The following is a 21,990-nucleotide window of genomic DNA, read 5'->3' as shown; positions in this document are numbered from 1 at the left end:
CAACCATACGAGACATTCCATTAGAGGTAATCCATTAAGTAATAAGGAACTAGATATGTTATTTGCCTCTTTATTATACCATTTTTCTATAAAAATGATAGCTGAGGAGATATTGATAATAATGGTTTTGTGAATATGTTTATTACCACATTTTCTCATATGTATTTGGCCATGTGTGCAATACTACTAAGAATGTAAGTGACGTCTGGTTACACCTGCTCCCAATAAAATTGCACTTCCCATATTACTGTTGGCAGTATTTATTTAATAAAAGTGAAGCCACATATGTATATGATAATACCGTACTAAAATAATATCTTATCTAGCTTGGGAACAATGGTTCATATTTTTAATAAATACACACACGTACAATTCTTAACTACTAAGGGCCTCTCGTATAAGATAAATTGCTTGGTTTTGGCCTCTAACACACACATATGGAACGTTTTTATTTTGTAGGTAATATGTACAGATTACTTATAATGTGGATGCTAAATGCGTATTTTATAAATATATATTTCTCCAATATTTTTTTTGCAAACACTAACAATGATCAGTCGTTTAAAACTCATTATTTAGGTATGTAAGTATGTATTACCGAATCTGTAACAACAAGTCCTCAAAATACTAAGCTTTTTTCGTCTAAAATTTGTTATTTCGAATGTTTGATAAACAGAAATAGTGATACAGACTATAATCGAAATCACCAAAATAAATGTAAATAAGCTTAGAGCTATGATATGACTTCCATACATACAATAATTGCTATAAAAGTTGATTTGTTCAATTCTTTTTGCCATAAATCTAAGATATAATAATTGTGCTATTAGAAACAAGTACGATAATATACAGGGTTGGTTTTTATTCACACCTTTGTAACTATAAATTTGATGTAAATAAAGTTGTTGTTTTTTTATAATCATTGTATATTTTCATTCTTCAAAACCAATAATTTTACCAATACCAAAAATCTTTTTCTTTCAACGAATACTAAATATTTCTTTCAATGTACACAAATCGCTATTTATAACTCAATAAATTACCTTAAAGCCACATTAAATAATTTATTTAGGGCTGGACACGTTTTGCGCAGGCCCCATTGTCGTAAGCTCAACCCCCCCTTTGCCCCCATCCCCCAAAAGGACCTCAGCGTCATTCTCCTCACTCAACTCACCAGTGACACTTTCTATGTCACTTTCCGAAGTGAATTCACCCAGAATCACAGATGTTTCAGTGACTTTACTGGGAACCTCCGGATTACTTGTGGATTTAACGTTAATGTTTCCTCCTATCGGCATTATTGGCACTTTTATCGTGTTGTAGAGGACTTTGTCGATGTAGAACATGGTTCCTAGATTGTAGACGAAGACTTCGCTTTCCACGATCTGAGCCTCGTTTATGTAGACGTTGTCTGTAGACACGGTAAAGTTAGATTGAGTTTATCAATAGACGGGAAAAATACGTTTGTACAAATTTCAATCAATTAAATTTTCGTTGCGGAGATATTAATTAGTAGATTTAATTACAAAAATTCAATTAGAAACCGCGGAAAAAGCTTTGAATTTCTTCAGAGAGAATTAGTTATAGGCGCATTCCGATAGTTGGCAGTGGTGTTGTTGTTTTAGCTGGTACTCTTGAAGAGTTCAGGAAAAATTTGATAGATGTCGCCGCGTAGAAAATGTCATGAGAATAATATTTCACCTCATTTATCATTATTGAGATGTTAATTAATGAATTAAAATGTAAAAAAGTAATTTAAACAGTTTGAAAGTGTCCAAAAACCATCGCAATCTCAAAAAAAAAGTTTGAGGTGCGTTCCAGTATAGCGATCAGGCTCCTATTATTTCTGTTCGTGAGTAATTCAGCTACTACTTTATAGATGGTGCCACATATAAATTTGCGTTAAAATCAACTTGGGAACTACTCATTTGCCATTGTCAAGAAATCTTCGTCTAGTTTCTTTTTAAGTAACGTTATTTCTTTATTTTATGTCGTATGTGGGAGTATCGATGTTTAGCTCACTACACGAAGTTAGATAATTTAGATAGAGCCTATAAAATCGAATCAAATATCAACTCCTATACAATTGAAAAGTAGACAAAATTTACTCACCTTTCGTTCTGTTAACAAACAATGTTTGATTTCCCAACGTCGTAAGCTCTGCTCTGTCTTTTAAATCCTTGTCATAGAGCCGTCCTTTTACGAAATGATTGAGCAAAATCTGCAAACCCTCCCCATTCGAAAGGTAATTATCAGGCATTTTATCGAGGCCCACTTCTTCAAAAGCCGTGTCTGTAGGCACGAAGAAGGTGTAACCCGCTCCCGAAACATGGGGCGCTAAATCGGCCAAATTCAGAAACCGGGTGATGTGAGTGAATCTGAAAAAATATATTTCGCCAAATTAAACGAGCAACACAGATTATGATTATTTGTAAACTACATCCCCAAGTGAAGCATAATCCCTTTTAGAGCGTTCAAAACGGCTCTCTACCAGTTTAACACCCATAGAGAAATTTCCGGAACACGAAGCTCACTTAGCCCCCAAATGGCTCCGGCACATAACCATTACTCAAAATTCAATCTCGGCTTTCGGTGTTTGTATAATATTGATTAGTTCAACAGGTGTTTAATCCAATTACGCAAAACGACTGCACTTACCGCTTGTCTCTTTCAAGGGCCAAAAAGGCGTGCGATAAGAACTGGGCTCCGAACCATGGAAATGCCAATAAGGGCGGCGTTTCTTTGTCCCGATGCTGTTGATGTAACTTCGAGACGACCGATTCGCTCACAAACAAGACTTCTCCAATAAACATGATATTGCCTTTTTCAACAGGAGTATCCCCTTTCACCACCGCTGCTCCATTCACTGTTAACCCAGCTGGAAGAGGAATTTATTTAGTGTATACAGGAGGATCAACAGATACTTCGTTTCGCCACGAAAATACTGGAAATAATCCCCACGAGTTGTAATCGCTACAAAACAGTGAATAATGAAAGGGGTGTTCATCAGTTTAAATCATTATTACTCCTGCGTTTCTAATTAGCTGCTTTAGTCTGGAATATAGAGAAAATAAGGTGCTCTAAACTTTACACCCTTTGTCTGCTTTATCACAAATTAATATTCCGCTATCTGCTACTTCAGTATTCTATTTCAATGATGATCGCTAACACCGTTAAACCGTTAAATTTGATGAGAGTCAGATCCCAGCGAGATGAAAACTCTGAGAACAATTTTCTAATCGCATCTCCTAAGGTCGGTACGTATTTTACGTAATATTCACTTAAAGCGTTTACTCAATTATGTTTCTCGTAAACTCAAGAAACTTCCGTGAAACACTTTAGAGGCCTATTTATTTCTTTTTTGATGGAACTGAACGCAAAGGCCTGTAAATCAGACTTTTTGATTGATATATCTAGGGCGTAGTTTTTTTTATCAGATAATGCGTAGCTCTCTCTACGTTTACTTGAAATGTTTTTGACGAAAGTTCTTCAATTGGAAGTTTTCAATTTTTTTAAACGACCCGCATCGATTTTTGATAAATCTACGGAGTATTGTTTTTTTTTTAATTTCGAGAACGTAGTTTCCTCTATGGACTACCTGTAAACTTTAATATCAAGTAACATTTCCACTCTGAGAAGTAAAAATATACATTTACAACTCTTCAATTAGCAGACGCAAATACAGTGAGTGCAATTTAAGGGAAACTACAGTCTCCACTTGCAGGGTCAACAAACAGAATAATTTTCATGTTAAACACTACCACCGCAGATGTTTGCTTTTCGTATGAGCGCAAACATCTCTCAAATTATAAACGCGAAGTTTATTTAATAAACACTCCATGATCTCACCCTTTTAGGGATGAACGAAACGAAATTCGCATGATGAAAAATACCTACGAGTCCTCCTAAAATGAATATCCTTCCCTCCCAAAGTCTGGACCACTTGACCATCCTTAATTGTGTCTTGCTTAAGCCTTCCTTTTACGAAATGATTAACTATGACACTTTCGGTGAATTCCGGAACGCTGAATGGATAAAACCCCCAGTCTATGGGGTGCCATCTTTGGAAAGCGTGGTCCGTCGGGACGAAAACCGTGTACTCCTCGCCTGGAAATAGATGGAAACGATTTAGTCTTTGGCTTTTGAAGTTTCGACTTTATAGTCGTGCTGATATCCTGATTATCTTCCATTATTTTTAAATTAGATTCTTTATCAAGAGTAATGACCGGGGCGAGATTTGGCGCATCGTTCCGGCTTCGAGAATGGTTTTTGCCCTGGAACGTTTCGTTTGGAGCTAAGTAATAAATGAAGGGATAGGTGGAAATGGACGTTACAAATGATAGGGGCGCAAGGACGGTATAATAAAATATGTAAAGCGGAAACGGTGATTTTATTAGGGATTGCTGGGGAAAATGACACATGTGCTTATTCAAAGTGGATGAAAACACGAAACTTTCCTTCAATTGTAATATTAAGAATACATTCCTTGGAACAACACGAATTTCGGTAGAACAAAGAACACCATGACACCTGTGATTACGTCATGACAAATTATTAAGAACATTATGGGGAACAAAAGAGCCACGCCACGTTGCCGCTTATTGAGGAGACTACAAGAGAACTGAATTTTCTTTGACCGCTTGATTTGGTCAGCTGATACATTTACATTAAAAACTAGAACATAGTGTCTTCTTCAGGATTACAAAAAAATTGATCTTTAAATTTTAAAAAGTTTTTAGATCAGCACTTTAGATATCGGTGGTGTATTTTTATCCAAACGGTATTCTCTATGTTTATTGCAAATTTCACCAAATTAATTTTCCTATTTTTACACATTAAAATTTGCAAAAGTGTAAAGTGTTTTACACTTATGCACAATTTTTTAAATATAAACGTAGTTTGTTTACGCACTTTAGTAGCTTCGAATTTTTAAAATTATTCGTATGGATTCTTAATGTGTTTAAGGCTTATTTTTTCTAAAAGAACGGAATATTATTTAAGTTTAGGGCAAATTAAATAGACGTCATTTCTCCACTTTGTGGTTTTTAAATTTTGAAAGAAAAACATCCATGGCTACATTTGATACGTTTGTAATGCACACAACTAACACACGACAACTAATTAACAATATAGCTCCTCTTTAAAGAAAAAAGCCTCACCGTGTTATCGTTGCCCGTACAGAATACTAGAGAACTGTAATCACAGTTCAAGCAATCGCTTGATCTAATCAGCGATTTTTCACCAATAGAATTTAATTCATCCAGGGCAGATTTGATGATTGCGGTACTCTACTGGGGTAAAGTACATGTTCTTGAATGAGCTTTCAGCTCGCAAAAATTTTAAACTATAGCTGACTTTTTGAAAAATATTTTGAATGTGTTTTAAGGTCAATTTCGGTCAGTTCAGGTCACCGATCAATGAGGAATTTTAAACCGACCTTAAATATTCTTCAAATTCTCTCTCAATTTCTGATGTTTTCTATTTAAACATTTTTCTCTGGTTCAGGCAACGTTGACTGCCGCTATGACTAATTGACAGCTTTTATACAAATTCTCCAAAAATAAAAGTATGGTGCCGCGTTGCTATTTATTGATTGGATGAGATTGCAGTTTCTATACCATTAAGCAGACATTTGAAAAATATGGATAAATTTAATGAAATAACCTTAGGCGTATAACCTCGTATGAGCTCTGCGTTAATTAAAATTTAATTTAATAATTCAGAAACATGCTCGGAACACTGGATGTCACTAAGAGAGGATTAACAGCATTTTCAGAAATAAACTCTTAAAACAAAACAGCGAGGCATTTTCATTTACTGTAAAGGTTGATATTTGATATCGGTACAGAAACTTGAAAAACTTCGACAAAGTTTTTGAACAGGTCTGTGTTAATGAGCTTTGTCTCAATTACCGCTTGATAATTCAGAAACGTTATGGCAGCATTGAAGTGGACTATGACAATATTGACAGCTTTTACGGAATTCGTCACTAAAACAAATGAATGCGCGTTGACAAACGTTTAATTTTTTAAAATTTTTGAACCGTCACATTCTGAAGCGGCTTAAACTGGTTTTAAGCAAAACGTTTCATGCCGAAGTTTCTCAAATTTTTCGCGACAAACGAGGTAATTTTGGTTGATTGAGTTGATCTGAGGGGAGTAACTTTTAAGGGATAATTGGCACCATTCTTCGAGTTTAATACTGTTTTAGTCTTAACCTATTTCCGCATCATCCACCTCAAAGTCGACCCCGTCCACCGGAATAATGGTCAGGTAATTTAAATCAATTTTCATCCTAATAGAAAGGCTGACACGCAATTTGCCCCTGAATTCGCCCCTATCGTGCATTATTGCGATCACCCTTTTTTAGTGGAGGGGTAGATGTTCTTGGGATTTTTTCAATGCTTCAGCGCAATAGGGCATGTTGTTTATGTATTTTACTCGCACGTCCCTTCCTCTACCGTGAGAGATTGGGAGGTTGATGGCAGATCCTTACTATAAAAACGAGTGATCAATAAGGAAACTTCTAGTGGGCGGTTAACCGTGAACGTGGGGCATCGATTAAGCAATCCACCATTGACCAATAGACATCTGGCTGACCACTGATAACGCATGAATTTCTCCGAGACATGCCTGCTTGAAGATTTTTTCAGCGATTTCCCTTTATAAGGAACACTCAATTTACCTTCATTCAGCAATCGAGAGACATTTGACCTCGATACGAAGTGCTGGAAGACCCTAACTCGGCTCTTGAGGAACGACAGCACTTCCATCACGTTCTCCACGAACGACGTGTTCGATTGATTCTTGCCGGCCTCTTTGGTATCTAAAACAGCCGAAAGCGGCTTGATATTCGCTTGTTTCGCATTTGAGGCCGGAGGCGAGGACGTTGGCTGCCCGCCCGTGTCCCTCATCGTTATTGGGTCTTCGTCGGGGAATAGATAGCTGTCCACTACGATGAGAATTCTGCATGGAATTTACCGGTAAGAAACCCGCCTTAAAAACGTCTCGTTTTTACACACCCATTAGGAACTTCAATGTTCTTCTCCAAAACTGAGGCGTTGTTGGCCTTGATACTTCCGAGCTTCTCCAGCCTGAGCGTCACCAAGCGACCGCCCAGGGTCGGCAGGGAAATTTTATCTTCTATCGTATTAGTTAAGTCTAGTTTGGTACCCAATACCACGTGGTCTAGCAGCAACCTCTTGACCAGTTCGGGCTGTCGCAGCAGGTTCTCCGCCCTGTTGGACTGCGAGTTCTTCGGGGCGAATATCGTGAAAGGTTTATCTGCAACAATAAATAAATCTTGGGAACTGCTTAAGTAAAGTCGATAAGATTATCTTAACGATAGCCATTATTTCGAAACGAGCCATTAAACTTTTCATTCGTTGCAACGGATCAGATTGTGTGCCCAATTCGGGGCGCACGAGGAGAGAATACGATAAACTTTATACCCCCCCAAATATAGAGAAACGGAGATTTGATATCGCAGATATTAAATTTATTCTAGGCGAAGGAGGAATTTTATTCCTGTTTTCATGCCATACGGCCTAAAATTAGGTTAGGGAGAGGGAAAAGTTCTTTGCGGAAGATTGGATAAGTTAAAGAAATAGTAGCTGCATCTAAATGTATTACACATTTTGGAATCATCAGGAAACCCTCTTCATGAAGATCAAACATAGCTCCACACTATCCTAAAATACTCTTAAATTTGTCAAAAGCACGACCACATAACTCTTCTCTAACGAGAACGTCTCATAAACTCCAACTTTCTTTGCAGTTAAAGTAGCCTCTCTCTCCTTAAGGAAAACTACATTTAAACGGTTTGCTTTGATGCCATAAAGCAAAACTGAAGCCATTAAATATCTGATCCAAAGAAAACTTAAAAATACGGAGAAAGGTATATGGGGAGAAGCAACAGTAATAAATCTTCACGTTAGGGAAGTTTCGCTATAACAAATCATGCTCTCGAACCTTTTAATTGGTCTAGGAAACAAGTTTTCTTTCCCTGGAATGGGTTTAATGAAACTTGGAAGATAATGAAAATTAATAAGGGTAATTGCGTGTGGCTCCATCTAGTGGGGATGATGGCTAGTAAATTAATAAAAGTGGTATTTTTAAACTAAAAAGTTGCAGTTTGTTAAATTGTAGATAGACGGTGCTGACACTTCAGTTACTGGAAATTTTGACAATACCTTGCTAATTAAAATGTTTTCCCAGAGAAAAGAAACTTGTCAAATTTTGACAGATCCAGTGATGTTAACAAATGAAACTGGTAACAGTGATGGTTGTCGCAGTTCTACGGAAGACGCAGTTTGAATATGTTCAAATTTTGGCTTGTTCTTCTGGTTTCTTAATCGTACTGCAAAATTATAAATAAAATCATCTAAGAAACTCATCAGGAAATGGTATTTTATGCAACTCGTGTTATGTTGTGGGACTCCTCTCTCTGCTTATCCCGCAAAACTCCTTAAATAAAAATATGCAAAATTGGCGTATCTATTCACACTTCAAAAATCTTAAGCCAATTAGGAGATGTTTTTGTGATCTAAAATGAGGATCCTCTAGATTGTGGACTGGAAGAAACCCTACCTCTCCATAATACGAAGCTTCGCTATCCTCAACTGGCCTTAAAGAGATTTCTGAAGATTTTAAATGTGGAAAACTTTTATTTTCTGGCCTAACCTGCAATTTTAGTTTTGAAACTCTATGATTAAAAGTATCCTAAATTTAAGGTAAGGAAAATTTTCTAGATTTCTTCCTACGGGAAGTTTCTGTAAGCCAGACTCACCTTAAAAGTCTCTACAGATCTACAGTAATGTAAGACGTAAGGGGACTTAAGAGAAAACTTTATACTTAGTTTATAGTTCTCTTAAGCCGTAAGACGTATCGTTAAGATTTTGGTATATTAAATCAGAACGATGTCAGAGTTGGCAAGTAAATGTTAACAAAATTCTTGCTTTAACTAAACTGTACTCTAAATCCAGATTTAATGATGTTAATTAAATGTTTTTTTTTTTTGTGAAGCCTGAATAACGACCTCTGCCATCCTCCTGTTTTGATTTATTTTTTGCCATGAAAACAATTTTGTTCGAAAACACATTTGATGAAAATAAAATCGAAATATTAAAATTTTACTTTATGTTTTCAATGTATTAGAAATCAATCATTTGACGAACTGGCTTTAACAGTAATGACTTAATTTCACGGGTGAACTGAGTCGAAGACCACCCAACTGAGTTCAGTATACTTTTCGTTGCAGAATCTTAACGATACGTTTTACGGCCTACGTTAAAGACGCTATAAAACCAGCTTAAACAGCGTCTTATGCTCTACACCATTCGTTTTATTTCCTACGGACAAACTATGATACATTCGGAAACACAATTATGAGGGGTCTTTGCTAGTTCTTTAGATTTTTACCGTCGGAGGCTTCTAAGTCATGAACTGACTGACCTTAAAGAGATTTCTGAAGACCTTTAATTGCTGGAAATCTTTGTAACATAAACTGACCTTAAGGACTGAGAATTCACTAGAGTTGTAATTAGGAGAGGTCCCCGCAATCTCTAAATTGCCCTCCCTGTAACCTAAAGTAATCTAAATTGACCTTAAGGAGAATTCAGACTTTCACCAGGATTAAGAATTATCCAGATGATTTTTGGAAAGTTTCTATAACCAGTTTTAGTAACTGTAATAAATCTCTAAGACGTCGGGGAGGTTTGGCTGTAACAAATCATGCGCTGGAATCTTTTTATTGATTTAGGGCCAAATTATTAATGTGTTGTTAACTTTAACATCAAGCTAGTTTCAATAGAAATGGGGAATTTAACCAATAGCTAGGTTTTGTTCCAAAATTTTTATGCAAATTAGTCTGTGGTTAAAGTCGGTAACACATTAATAATTTGGCCTTTAATGAAACTGTTAAGTTAACAAACGTGAATAAGGGTAATTGAGTGTAGCGTCGACTAGTGGGCCTGCTAAAAGTAGTTAAAAGCAGAAAAGGTGTAATTTTGAAGTAAACAAAAACAAGAAATTTATATTTGTTTACTGAGACAAACAGATGGCGCTGCCGCTTTAAGGGGCGCACACTTGTGTAATGCAATTCTAATTAAGAACATGTTTGATTGAGCACAAAATAATCACGTTTGACAACCAAATTTCGCAAATTTTTTCGGTGCAAATCAGACAATTTTGGACTTTTGGCTGGTTTTGAGGAAGGAACGCGCGATGAACTAAAAGCTCTGGGGGTTGTGACGCTATATGCTTTTCGAGAAATGAATTTGATGCAGAAAACTGATAAAGTGAAGTTATGTATAAGTCTATACAATAAAAATGGATAAAAATTATAAGCACCAAGCAGGGAGGTCATGGAAATACCGCTTTGCGTTCAGAATATTCGCAACAAATGTTTGATAAGCCTCTGGCTGATATAGCTGCTACCCGAAACACTGCCACGATTGCTCAAACGCCTTTTTTCTAACCCGATTATGCCGCATATCATTTTCACCCTAAAATCTGGGGGCGATTTTTATACACAACATAATTTTATGCGACTCGTTTCAATGAAGTTTTCATGATGCGATTACGCATTCATAAGGTGTACATTCAAAGCAATATTATCATCGGTAACGCTCATTTCAATTTCAGAAATTCAAATGGGGTTACAAACTCGCGGCCGCACCAGAGAATCCAATAATTCCATCAAACCGGCCTTCTAATTCAGTTTATACCGTAACTATTCCGCATAAGAGGTCTTATAACTTTGATAGATTAATTCGATTAGTTCGGATTGATATTAGTGCTAAAGGAAGCCACCAATTTCGCGAAGTTCGCGTACTTTTCTCGATCAATCAATCACTCCATAGTTCGTTAGTCAGCGAAAAAGCGGTCTTAATTCATTACTCGGAAGGAAGATTTAAGGGATGTTTAGCGAAACATAGGTGTCAATTACAGGGCTATCCATTAATTTCTTCTGACATGCCCTATACCACTTTGGCCGTAAATTAAAGGCGCCTTTTATGCCAGGGAATGGATTTGGTCCTATTGACGTAATGTATAAAATGAACGTTCAGTCATCCAACGTGAAGATTGTCGGTGTTCTAAGGCCCAGTTTTTAGAACTCCTGGTAACTTTGCCGGCAAGATGGATTTTGCAGAAATGGCGAAATAAGGGTAGAGCGTCGGTCAATCTCTCCATTTCCACGGGTAGTATCTTGCTGACAAAGTTAGCAGGAGTTTCGGAAACCGAACCTAAAGGGCGCAATATATCTCAGGCTTTTCTCTTAACTGATTTCAAGCCGAGCAAAGAACTAAAAGGAGTTTCTCTGTTTTATTTGCCCTTGGCATGGTTCATGTTTTAATTTGTGAATTTTAATCAAAACAAGACCCGCTGTCTGCGACCAGTCTTGCGGCTTTAATCCTCCGTTTCTCCATTTCATCCTTCACTTGTCAAGAGTATTACAACACTTGTTTAACTACAAACATTCGAAAACAATCTCTATATATTATCGAGAACTATTTGAATTTCCAGAGCCGTTTTAAATTGAACTCTGAACCGATGCACTCTGCCTGCATGGGCACTAATGGAGTTCGAAAAAGGAAATGTATGTCGTTCCGGATCAGATATCCAGAACTTTATGTTGATAAGTTTCTAGACTAAACTTGTGCCGGTTTTTTCGCACTAGGAATTACGGAATTCTATTAAAACAAGGCAGTGTCTCATATCCCTTTATCGCACAATGTAAATTCAAGTGGGAGAGCCATTTGAGCTTCCTGTGACGTTTTAACTGCAACTCCAGTTGCAGAACAGATTACAGAGCAACTACATGTATACTAATAGAATCTGAAAAAGGAAATGTGTATCCCTCTATATCAGATAACAAAGGCTTTATGCTGATGACTTTTCAAATGAACAAGTCTCTTGTGTTTCAGGTGAGCGTGGATGGACCTGCACGGGGAATCTTAATTATAAGTCAAGCATTGATGTAAACATCTCGTAGAATGATTCTCTGTTCCAACCTGCGTCCCTTTAGAGCCAGAAAATCGCGAAGTTTCGTAACAAACCGAATATTAACAAATTCGTAATGTAGAGCGGTAGATTTAAGCTTTTTTTCATTTTTTTTCTTGTTCGGCTCCTGCAATTTCTGAAATTTTAAACCGAATTTGGGTTGTGCATCACTCCTGACAATTCTCTTTAGTGAGCTTCTCAAAGAAAAAATCCGAAAAATTTCATCTCATAATGCACATAACCATTTTATTTGGCGACTTTCAACTATCCCTACAAAGGACGCAGATAAATGAAACGCCTTGCGTATGGGGACTTTTTTCTCATTTGAGGAATTCTAACTAATGGAATTTTTCTGAATGTAACAGACACTTAGAGCTATTTTTTCCCATTAAAAACGCAAGAGTGAACTACGTGTTTTCGAAATCTAAAGAATCGTTGAAAATAAAATATTAAAATTTCCCTTTGCTAGGGTTCTGAAATTTGGGGCAATTATATTACGAATATTTCTGAAAATCGCTGGAACTGCAAATTTAAAAATGAGTGGCGAAACCACTTTTTCCAAATGTAATAATTCCAAATGCCTTAAATAATAATGGAAATTCCCTGGGGATGCTTCACGTGCCCGGTTTGTTACGCCTTTGGTTTTCGGACAATTATATTGAAAGTTTCCTCAAATATAATAAATATTTAAGACTGCAGTTGTCAGTAAGAAACCAGGGATAGAGCACGTCTTCTAGAAGTCTAAAGAATCGTTGAATATACGTATAATATAATGTCAAAATGTGCTCTAATTAGTAATACACTTCTCGTGCGTTTGTCGATAAGTAATACTACTTTTCAAACTTTGAGGGACTCAACAAACTTTTTAACCACAAGTACAAAAATAAATAATTCACGAGTCACTTAAAAAATACTTAAACTACTTAGAACACCTTGACTTGCACCTATTAAATCCATTAAACCACCTTACACCGTGTAATGCTTAACACTCCCCTACGGTACGCCATCCTTTTACATAAAGTGTTTACCTCGCTTCTGGATCTTCTTGAATTAAGTGTAACAAACAACAATTAAAACAATTAAAAAAGAAACAAAAAAACAAGAATGGTGTTGTGTATGAATCTGGCGTATTTATGATTTAAATGCTTATTTTTACCAAATAGCAATTGATTTGTGAACCCAATTCCGCGGTCTTGGCTACGCCACTGTAATGATGATGAATATCTATATTTTCGTAATAAATTACATGCACTTACGTCATTGGATTTTCCAGTAGGCATGATCAGTAAACACAAATGAGAGAAGTCGCGATATGCATATTAAGTCTTAAGTCGTGTGTAGACTATAGGTAAACACTTGTTACGGCTGCCTATAGAGAAAGAGTATTGGAAAATTCTTTTCAAAGGGAGCATGGATCATATTGTCCATCATTTACTTCCTGATGAGTTAGGAACTTTATCACAACTTGGCAACAGCGGTAGGAGTTGTCGAATACTTCATTTGCAGTTTCGAAATTTTGAGTTTATACTATATAAATGGTAAAATATTGCCAAATCGCTTCTGAGAAAATATTCAAGCTTTTCATGATGAGTCACGACCGAATCTCGCCTAATGCTAACACATTCCAGATTGTAATTAAATTTTAATTAAATCACTATAATGCAACCAAGCACCACCGCTGTTATCCTCTAGTCCACTTTAACGATCACTTTGGTGTAATGGTGTGTAATTCCAGCACTCTCATGTTAATCCTGGCTTTGTTCACTTGAAATTATGAAGAGAAAATTTGGTTTTCCTAAAATTATTCCAGAGAGAAGAGAAGAATTTAGGGCTTCGGCAATAATGGTTAGTTCGGTTATGCCGTTATAAACTGATCGGTTATGCCGTTATAAAATGATCTTGCATATGCATGAAATTTCGCTTTAATGTACAAGTTGAGTGACCGACCATCGCACATCTTTGGGCCCCATTTGCACGCCATATGTCCGATTATTGATTGAATACCACTCTACGGAGCTGTGGTCAGATAATTACCGTAATTAGTTTTACCGTGCAGAAATTTTCAGACAGGTCGAAAATTTGCACGAATACGCCATTAAGGGCCTGTTAGGTTTCGCATTAATACGGGGCCTTTTGAATTATGCATGTAAATGCAGCAGTTTATGCAAAGGTGCCTTGTGGTTTTTTCCGAGTCTGTTTAACTTCAAAAACTTCAAATCGGAATCTGCGAAGTCTTCATTAAGACTTAAATTATTGTGCCTTCGTAATTTATTCCTTGCATTGCACACACCTGGGATCCACAAGACCTTCTGTGCCACTTTGAATGCAAATTTAGTGATTTTCTCAGCCAAGGATATATACCACTAATCCGCTCAAGTTGAACCAACCTGTTTGCAGGAGATAACCAAATAATGATGTTCCTTACAGCATGTTGAGAGGGTTTTTTCCCTGTCTTTCTCCACAACACCAGAAAACCCTTCCGAATTTATTAACTTCATCAAGGGATTAAGGGTGCTCTTTAGTAAAACATATAGGTGTTGGTTACGTGTTGCCAAGGGCTAGTTTTCGCTAAAGTTGGTTAATTAGGGAGTTTCGGATATGTTTTTGCTAATGGTATTGAATTCGGGTTGGTTATTTGGAAAGGGAACCGTTTCCTTTATATATATTCCGAATCGGAATGAAAAAACTTCATAAAGGTAACTAAATCGTCCTATTTCAATTTATGCACAACCCTTTGAGAGATACCCTCAGTTTTCCAGTGTAAACTCAATTACCTAAATTTAAGATATTTTGAAAATTTCTATAATTGTTTGGCTCAAAATGCAGTGGCGCAACAAACTTTTTAAAAATTTAAAACCAGAATCTTTTTAAGAAAACTAAACTGCCTTTTTGTTTCGACGTGTTAAAACAGCTTAAAGGAGATCCCTGGTTTTTGACTGTATTAAATTTTTTGCTCAAAATTCAGGTACTTAGTGGCGTACCAAATATTGAAAAGAAACTCAAAATGTAAAAAAAACTCTCAGTAAAATAAAACAATCAGAAAAGTTGCATGCGTAAACTTACGAAGAAAAGAAATATTTAGCAATTTATTCAGTTTTAAACGCTAAATATCTACGCCAATAAATGTTTCAGTTGAAATTGAAAATTTCCGTTTGTGAACACCAAAATTAAATAAACATCACTGCCAATAACCAGTGGCGTAATATACATTTATGAGGGTAATAGCATGCTCTAATTTCGCTTCAAATGGTGCATATTTTAGGAACTTTGGCAGCTTCTATAAAGGCGAGCTATGCCATTGACTTATCAAAGTTCGATAAATTCTTATCAAACCTCAACATTTCCTCCATGAACCATGAATTTTTCTGGCTTTTAAAGATAAACTACGCCATTGGTTCCTTGTATCGCTCGAAATTTTAACTTCAACTCTCTTGTTGAAAGCTGACATAGCATGTAAGTCAAAGTTTGACGTTATAAGCAAATGCGCTGTTGTCAAAAAGGTAAAAATAATGCACTCCCAATCTTATGAATTGCGACATGGTAAAGGGCAATATTTCCTACCTATATTGCTAAACAATCAAATTGGATCTTTTATTAAATAGCTCTTGTACTAGCACTGAGAGCATTTGGTTTAAAAAGTTGTGTGTTTATAGGTATTCCACAATATAAATTCCACAATAAATATTATTTATGGTAATTTATGCAAAAAAATAGTTTGCCTTCTGCATGATATTGCCGCTAAATTAAAATCTAAATAATGCATTGCAAGTTAATTTCATGATGTGTGGAAACTAATAAATTCCACCTTACCGTTGAACTGAGCAATAGGAATAATTTTATGAACCTTATAAACAAATATTTGTAGACATATAATTCGTAGCATTTCGTCTTCTCGTAAAACTCGTGATATATTAGAGCATCTCAACATCTCAAAGTGCAATTTATCACTGCAGACCACCGAGGTGTTGTAGGTATATATCAAACAACAAAAGATTTTTACAGAACGTTAGTTCTAGAAACATGAAAATATGGTTGTTTAAGCTTCGTTCTTGACAGTTTATCCCTGGACAATTCTCCCCTAAAAGTAAAAAATTACGTCGTAAGATCTGTCCGTTGGAAAAATTGCAAGCCGTCTTACAGATTCTTTATGGCTGCTTTGTTCTTTGATATAAAAATATTTTTGGGAACTAAGAAATACTAGTAATAAAGCGGTACTATAGGTATCAGCCGAAGGAGAAATATTTTTCTTCGAAGTACCGCTCCGCATCTAATTATAAACAAGTCACAGGAGCGTTCCTTTGTAAGTCAAATTTTTTCTTGCGCCAGAAAGTAATCGGCTCCAATAGAGATAATGGATTTTTTTAAATAAAGTAAAGAAGTATTATGCTTAGACTTGTTTGTGATCAGAATGAATATTGAGGTCATATTACTGAAAAAGGAATTGCAATTAATCATTTTCATTCTGACCGTGACGTGACCGTTTCATGCGGCCAACAGTCAAACTCACTGAGTATGACTCTAGCCATTCTACAGTTTTGTACTAGTTTTGACAAAATTTTTGATCTAACGAGAATTTTAACTCCCCTATCTTTGGAGCAACTTTATTAAACTTGTCCTTAAAACTGACAAAACTAGCAAAACTTTCTTGTCAGAAATGAAACTCAGTACCTACTTCTCTAAAGACTAAAATTCTTTAAATTATTTAAACATAATATTACTACTCAGTCCTCTTTATGAATACCAAAAAGAAATAAACATGAATAAAACAACAAAAAACCTAACATTCATACATTACCGATTAGGGTAAAAGCACGGTGGAGTCTTCGTTTCTGTGAACAAAATCATAGTCTAGTTTTTTAAAGGAGTTTAAAAGCAAATGGTTAAACGAGAAAAAAAGGGTAATTTTTTCCAAATGTTTAGTTATTCTGGATACTTGGATACAATGTATATACTGGAAGTTTTCTGGGGAAAAGCACTAAAACTGATAAACGCCGAGCAGCCCATGACAACTTTTATGACGTTTTACAGCCACTATTACCACAATAGCTCACCATGTTAGTTTTAAAACAAATGAACGCAGCCATGTTGCCACTAATTTTAAGTTTAACGTTTTCTGCATTTCCATTGTTATTCTTATATGTGCTATCTGAGGCAGAAAATATAAAGCGTACGCCCCATAATTTACCCAACTAAAAAAACCACCCTTTATATACTTTATTGTGTGAAAAATCCTTGGGTGATATCCATCTTGTTCAACTCTAAGTCGGTAATCTTGAAGAGTTTTATCGACTTCGTTCATATTTCTTTCACGGGCGCATCATTTATTTAAGCGGTCGTCGGTCGGCAGCGCGAACTTGCGAACTTTAGCGAAGACGTCACAAATTCCTTTCTCTCTCTTATTCAGTGGTAATTTATTTATCATCATACTAATTTGTTATAAAGGCCTGTGGCGTGCAAGTGGCAATAAAATAATCGTTAGGCTTGGAGATTTAACACCGTTGTTATCTAAGCATATAAACTACAAAACCGAACCACTCTGTATATGTATATATCATGTTCCGGTAGCTATACATAAATTAGCTAGTATGGATTAACTTTTATCTTAAAGTCCTTACGGGCCATTAAACAAAAGGTAGGAAGTGCACATAAAACAGATAATGCCCGGAGAGGGCTGTTGTTGAAATATAAGATTTAATTGGGGCTGTATTTGAAGTCTTTTCCCTTAACTTGGTAAAAGGGAGCATGAAGTGGAAGATCTGCCCTTGGAGGCGCGTTTTTAATTACATATTAACGAAAAGATAGAAAAATGTGGCGTTGAATAAACAGAGGGGATGTTAATTAATTCTGGTGCAACCAACATTAAAGTTGATTTTAGCTATGACACGAGGGTTCAAAGAGTTAATTTGCTTTAAACAAGTTGAGCTAATTGCGTTAAAAGGGGTTCTGCCTTTATTTGGGGCTGTTTGAAATCAACTTTAAGGTAACTTGAAGACAATAGAAGTCTGGCAACATCGGATGCTACCTGACAATTGATGTCAAACCACAGTTTCAAACTTTTCAACTTTATAATAAAAGAACGGTGCCACGCTGCCATTTAAGAAATTCCTGGTAATTAATACTAAATAGTTTCCGAGTAGCAAAATATAGATCAGAGTTCATTTGGAGGGGGAAACTGTTGTTGATAAAGTTGTTACATCCAAAAACTGTTTCAATATGAGTTTTTTTGGTGTGCTTAAGATTTAGTCTAAATTTTCCGGACGTCGAAACTCGAATCTCTTCGAAATCATTGCAATAAATACTCTGAACTTCACAATACTCGTAATATTTGATGAATTTATATTTTTGAAAATCTTCGATGCTCTCTTACAAGTGCCGTCAAGCTGAATTCCAGCTTTAAACCAAAGGAACAGTGCTATGTTGCCATTTAAGATTTTCCTGGAAATAAATTTTAAATAGTTTTCGAGCAAGAAAATGTAGCTCAGCGTTCATTGCTTGTGAAATCCGGTAAGTTTGTTATATAAGAAAATTAATGGAATATAAATTGAAATTATCAGTCTATTTTTTGATGTACATTTTCTGGACTTCGAAATGGAAGCCTCGTCGGAATGATCGCTCTAACTACCTTATAAAATTCTCATTAATTGTAAATTATTTTAAACTTATTTTAGTTTAAAGATACGAGGAATACCCCTGAAACATTGAAAACTCGGGAGTTGAGTGTTAAAAAGAACCTAAATCGACGGAAAAATAGCTTTTTCATTTTAAAATTGAAGCAAAATTTACTTTCATTTCGGTTTCAAATAATTAGGATGTTATGTGGTCTTGCATAAATAAATTAAAAAATATATATATCACAAGGCTAGTGGTAGGGTCTAAAGTTTCAAAAAGTTCCTTTTTGAAACTTTAGATTCAATTGTGTAGCGATATACAATTTTTTTAAGTCTGCAGTTGAAAATTAAGGAATTACAGTAATTTCAGATAATAAAGGGGAAACGGCAACATGGCATATTTTTTTATTATGGTTGTCAAACTATAAACAATGCATTTTCTTCTTTTTATTAAAACAAAGGAGGAGTGCCAGGTTGCCGTTTCCCGATTCCGCGATATAATTAACAGCGATTTTTCTGGAAAATAATATGAGGTATTTTTCGTTTTTTCGAGTGAATGAATACTGAATGTTAGTATATAGGTCTGGAGATTTTAAATTAATGTACAGGTAAATCAAAAAATATTACCCTGAGTGAGCCGGAAATTGCAATACCAAGAAGAGATAAAGATTTTTTTGACCAGTCATAGCGAACTCCTTCAGCCATTTAAACGATAATAATAATTGATTAAAATTTCGTTATTATAAAGTGTAAAATCAGATTGGCACATCTGTCACTTTTTGTAATCTAATGTAATAGTATTGGGTGCTACAGCATGAGGCAGGTCTAAATTCGTTTTCATAAACAAAATATGAACGCCCAGTGTTACGCTCGTAAGGTGGTTGAACCTTCCATTTTATTCCACATTTTTAAAAAGATCGAAGAACTACTCTTCCAGCAAAATGATGCCCGTCCCCATATAGCAAGCACGCCTCTAAACAGGTTTGGAGAGGCCTATATCGGTAGTTTACTATGGCAGTCCTGATCTTCCGACCTCTGGCGATTGAACATTTGTAGAACTTTAGGAGAAGAAAATTAAAAAAATTACTAAATCCTCTGCAGACACTGACAACTCTCCGGCATGAACTACCGACTGGTTAGAATGCAATTCCTCAAGACGACGTCACCCATCTACCGAATGGAGGACTCGACATTTTTAATTACAATATAAAATAAATATACTATATAAACAATTATTAATTAAAAATTGCGTTTATCTCTCGGTCTTCTTCTTGGAAATTTGAGTCGTTTATTTTTGAATATCTAAAAGTAGCTGAAAAGTTTGGTCAAAAAATTCCGTCTTGGTGTTGCACTTTCCATGTCACTGAGTATAAGAGAATAATATCAAATTAACTTTAATCTAAAGTGAGATTATTGCATGAGAACACTGGTGTTTCGTGTGTATTAAATAAAAATCGCAGTGGCGTACTGCAAATGTTTTTAAACTGTCTTTACCACTCTCTTTAAAGTCGGGAAAAAATACTCCACATTAAAAATATTAATATTGCCTTTGATATTATGCAGTCTTATCCTCTAAAATCTTTTCAGTAAAACTCCTAAACTGTCGTTTTAATAAGGGGCATTAGCGGCGTACTGTAAGCGTCTTATGGAATGAGAAAAAATCTAGCAAGTTTGGTACTTTGCATTTAAAGTATGGCTTTTTTTATATTTCAAATATACATTACGCCACTGATTTAATTCAATTTCATGGGCTAAAAAAATCTTTCATTTATCATTATCACGTGGCATATCCTTGCGTGTTCTGAGGACATACCTTATGCACTGTGTTTTTTTGGATCATATGAGACGACGCTGTTGTTTTACTCGCCTCATATTTTGGGCTTTAAAGGATGAAAAAATCCAATTTGTAGAGGTCGATTTTATTGGAAAATACTGGCAATATTATTTCTTACATGCCTCTTCAACTATGCTAAAGGAGTTCTTTGACCGTTCAAATACCTTCAAGAAACATCGTTGGCTCATGTTAATTGATCTTTTCGTATATTCGTTAATGTGTTCATTCTTTGATTTGTTTCATTTCTTCAATCAAAAAACCTGAATGTCTTCCACCAGAAGACGCGTAGCTTCTATTTAAACTATTCACAATTAAAATTAAAAACAAGCAGGAACAGTACGAAGTTATTATTAGTGATTGCAACACATTCCTGACTAGGTAGTGAGTCACCAAAGGAGAAATTAATTGTTAAATACTTTCAAGCTCGTAATTTGTTTACACTACTTAATTCGCATACACACCAACTATTTAATAGTTATTTGGGGAATGATCAAACCTGATATTTTGACATCGTCGTTGTTAAAAACCAACCAAAGCGAAAAGAAGTGGTCGACGGAGTGGTTGGCCGTAAGGTGACCATCGATGCCGGTGGTGTCGGGCAGCTGAAGAACGGCACGAACGTCGGTCAAACACGTCGCGACGAAGACGCCGAGGACGACGGCGTCCATCCGAAACACCATCATGGCACGAAGACGACTGACGAGGCCGACATTCGAGCATCACACTGGAAGTCGCAATTCCTGCTGTGCAGCAGCGGCAGCAGACGAAATTGCGCCCGAGGACGTGAAATAATCGATCCGAGGAAAACTGTTTCCATCGCACCTTTTGGCCTCTTCGATAATTACCTTTGTCCGACAAATTGATGGATTTTTCGTAAGGAGTTCCACTTTTTAACACATTCACTACCAAACCATTTCTAGGGAATATCCTCAAATAAGAGCGATTCAGAGGATACCGGTGTCCGATCGGGATTAAACCATGAATTTTTAGTCGCGCTACAGCGGAATGGATACATATTTTATTTCTTCCTACGTTACAACAGTCATGTTACGCAGACACAATTTTGTCAGCAGACACGTTTGATCTTGTTTAAAATTTATCGTGACTTGCATGATTTCTAAAGCACGCAGTATGTTGAGGATTTTCTCGTGCCAACTACACAGAGTTGGGTCTGCGCAATTGAGGGGAGGAGGCGGGACGCTTGACGCGTCATGCGCCTTGGAAGTAAAGCAAGTCTCAACGAAGTTAAGAGAAGGTTTAGTGTATCCGCTGACGAAAGTGTCCACTTTGGTGCTGCAATGCACATGCGTAGCAGACACCAGCGCCTACCACGGCAGTAAATGTGCTGAATTCGCTTCAAGGGAAGTGATAGGGCAAAATAAGTCAAATATGGTCAGAGTTTCAGGAGTAACTCAGAGATGAGGTGGGAAGCTGTCAGATAGACGCTGATTAGAAAGAAAATATCTACGTCATAAAGAGCAAAAAATTTCAAAGTTCCATATAAAAAATAAAATTGTGGGGTTTGAATTACATGTATAAAATTTTA

General features: G+C 36.1%; 2 protein-coding genes across 2 annotated transcripts in view; one reads left to right on the top strand and one right to left on the bottom strand.

Annotated features, from left to right (window-relative positions):
- vkg (viking) overlaps nt 1–12,388 on the top strand; it is a 51,688-nt gene extending 39,300 nt beyond the window's left edge. Inside the window, exon 28 of the transcript XR_010752884.1 lies at nt 12,378–12,388. The gene's annotated coding sequence lies outside the window, so the exon portion shown is untranslated. The remainder of the gene's footprint in view (nt 1–12,377) is intronic.
- LOC136418062 (periostin) lies at nt 237–21,198 on the bottom strand. The gene is made up of 7 exons (XM_066403979.1): nt 20,941–21,198; nt 7,022–7,283; nt 6,685–6,965; nt 3,898–4,107; nt 2,659–2,878; nt 2,113–2,378; nt 237–1,411 (listed from the first exon to the last, which is right to left on the bottom strand). The coding sequence occupies exons 1-7, from the start codon at nt 21,125–21,127 to the stop codon at nt 1,065–1,067; spliced, it is 1,773 nt and encodes a 590-aa protein (XP_066260076.1). The 5' UTR covers nt 21,128–21,198; the 3' UTR covers nt 237–1,064.
- Nucleotides 21,199–21,990: the final 792 nt, after the last annotated feature.

Source organism: Euwallacea similis, chromosome 32, assembly GCF_039881205.1.
Source record: "Euwallacea similis isolate ESF13 chromosome 32, ESF131.1, whole genome shotgun sequence".
In the NCBI taxonomy this organism is placed as follows: Eukaryota; Metazoa; Arthropoda; class Insecta; order Coleoptera; family Curculionidae; genus Euwallacea; species Euwallacea similis.
Note: the sequence above shows the minus strand (reverse complement) of the source record. Positions and strands in the feature narration are given on the sequence as shown.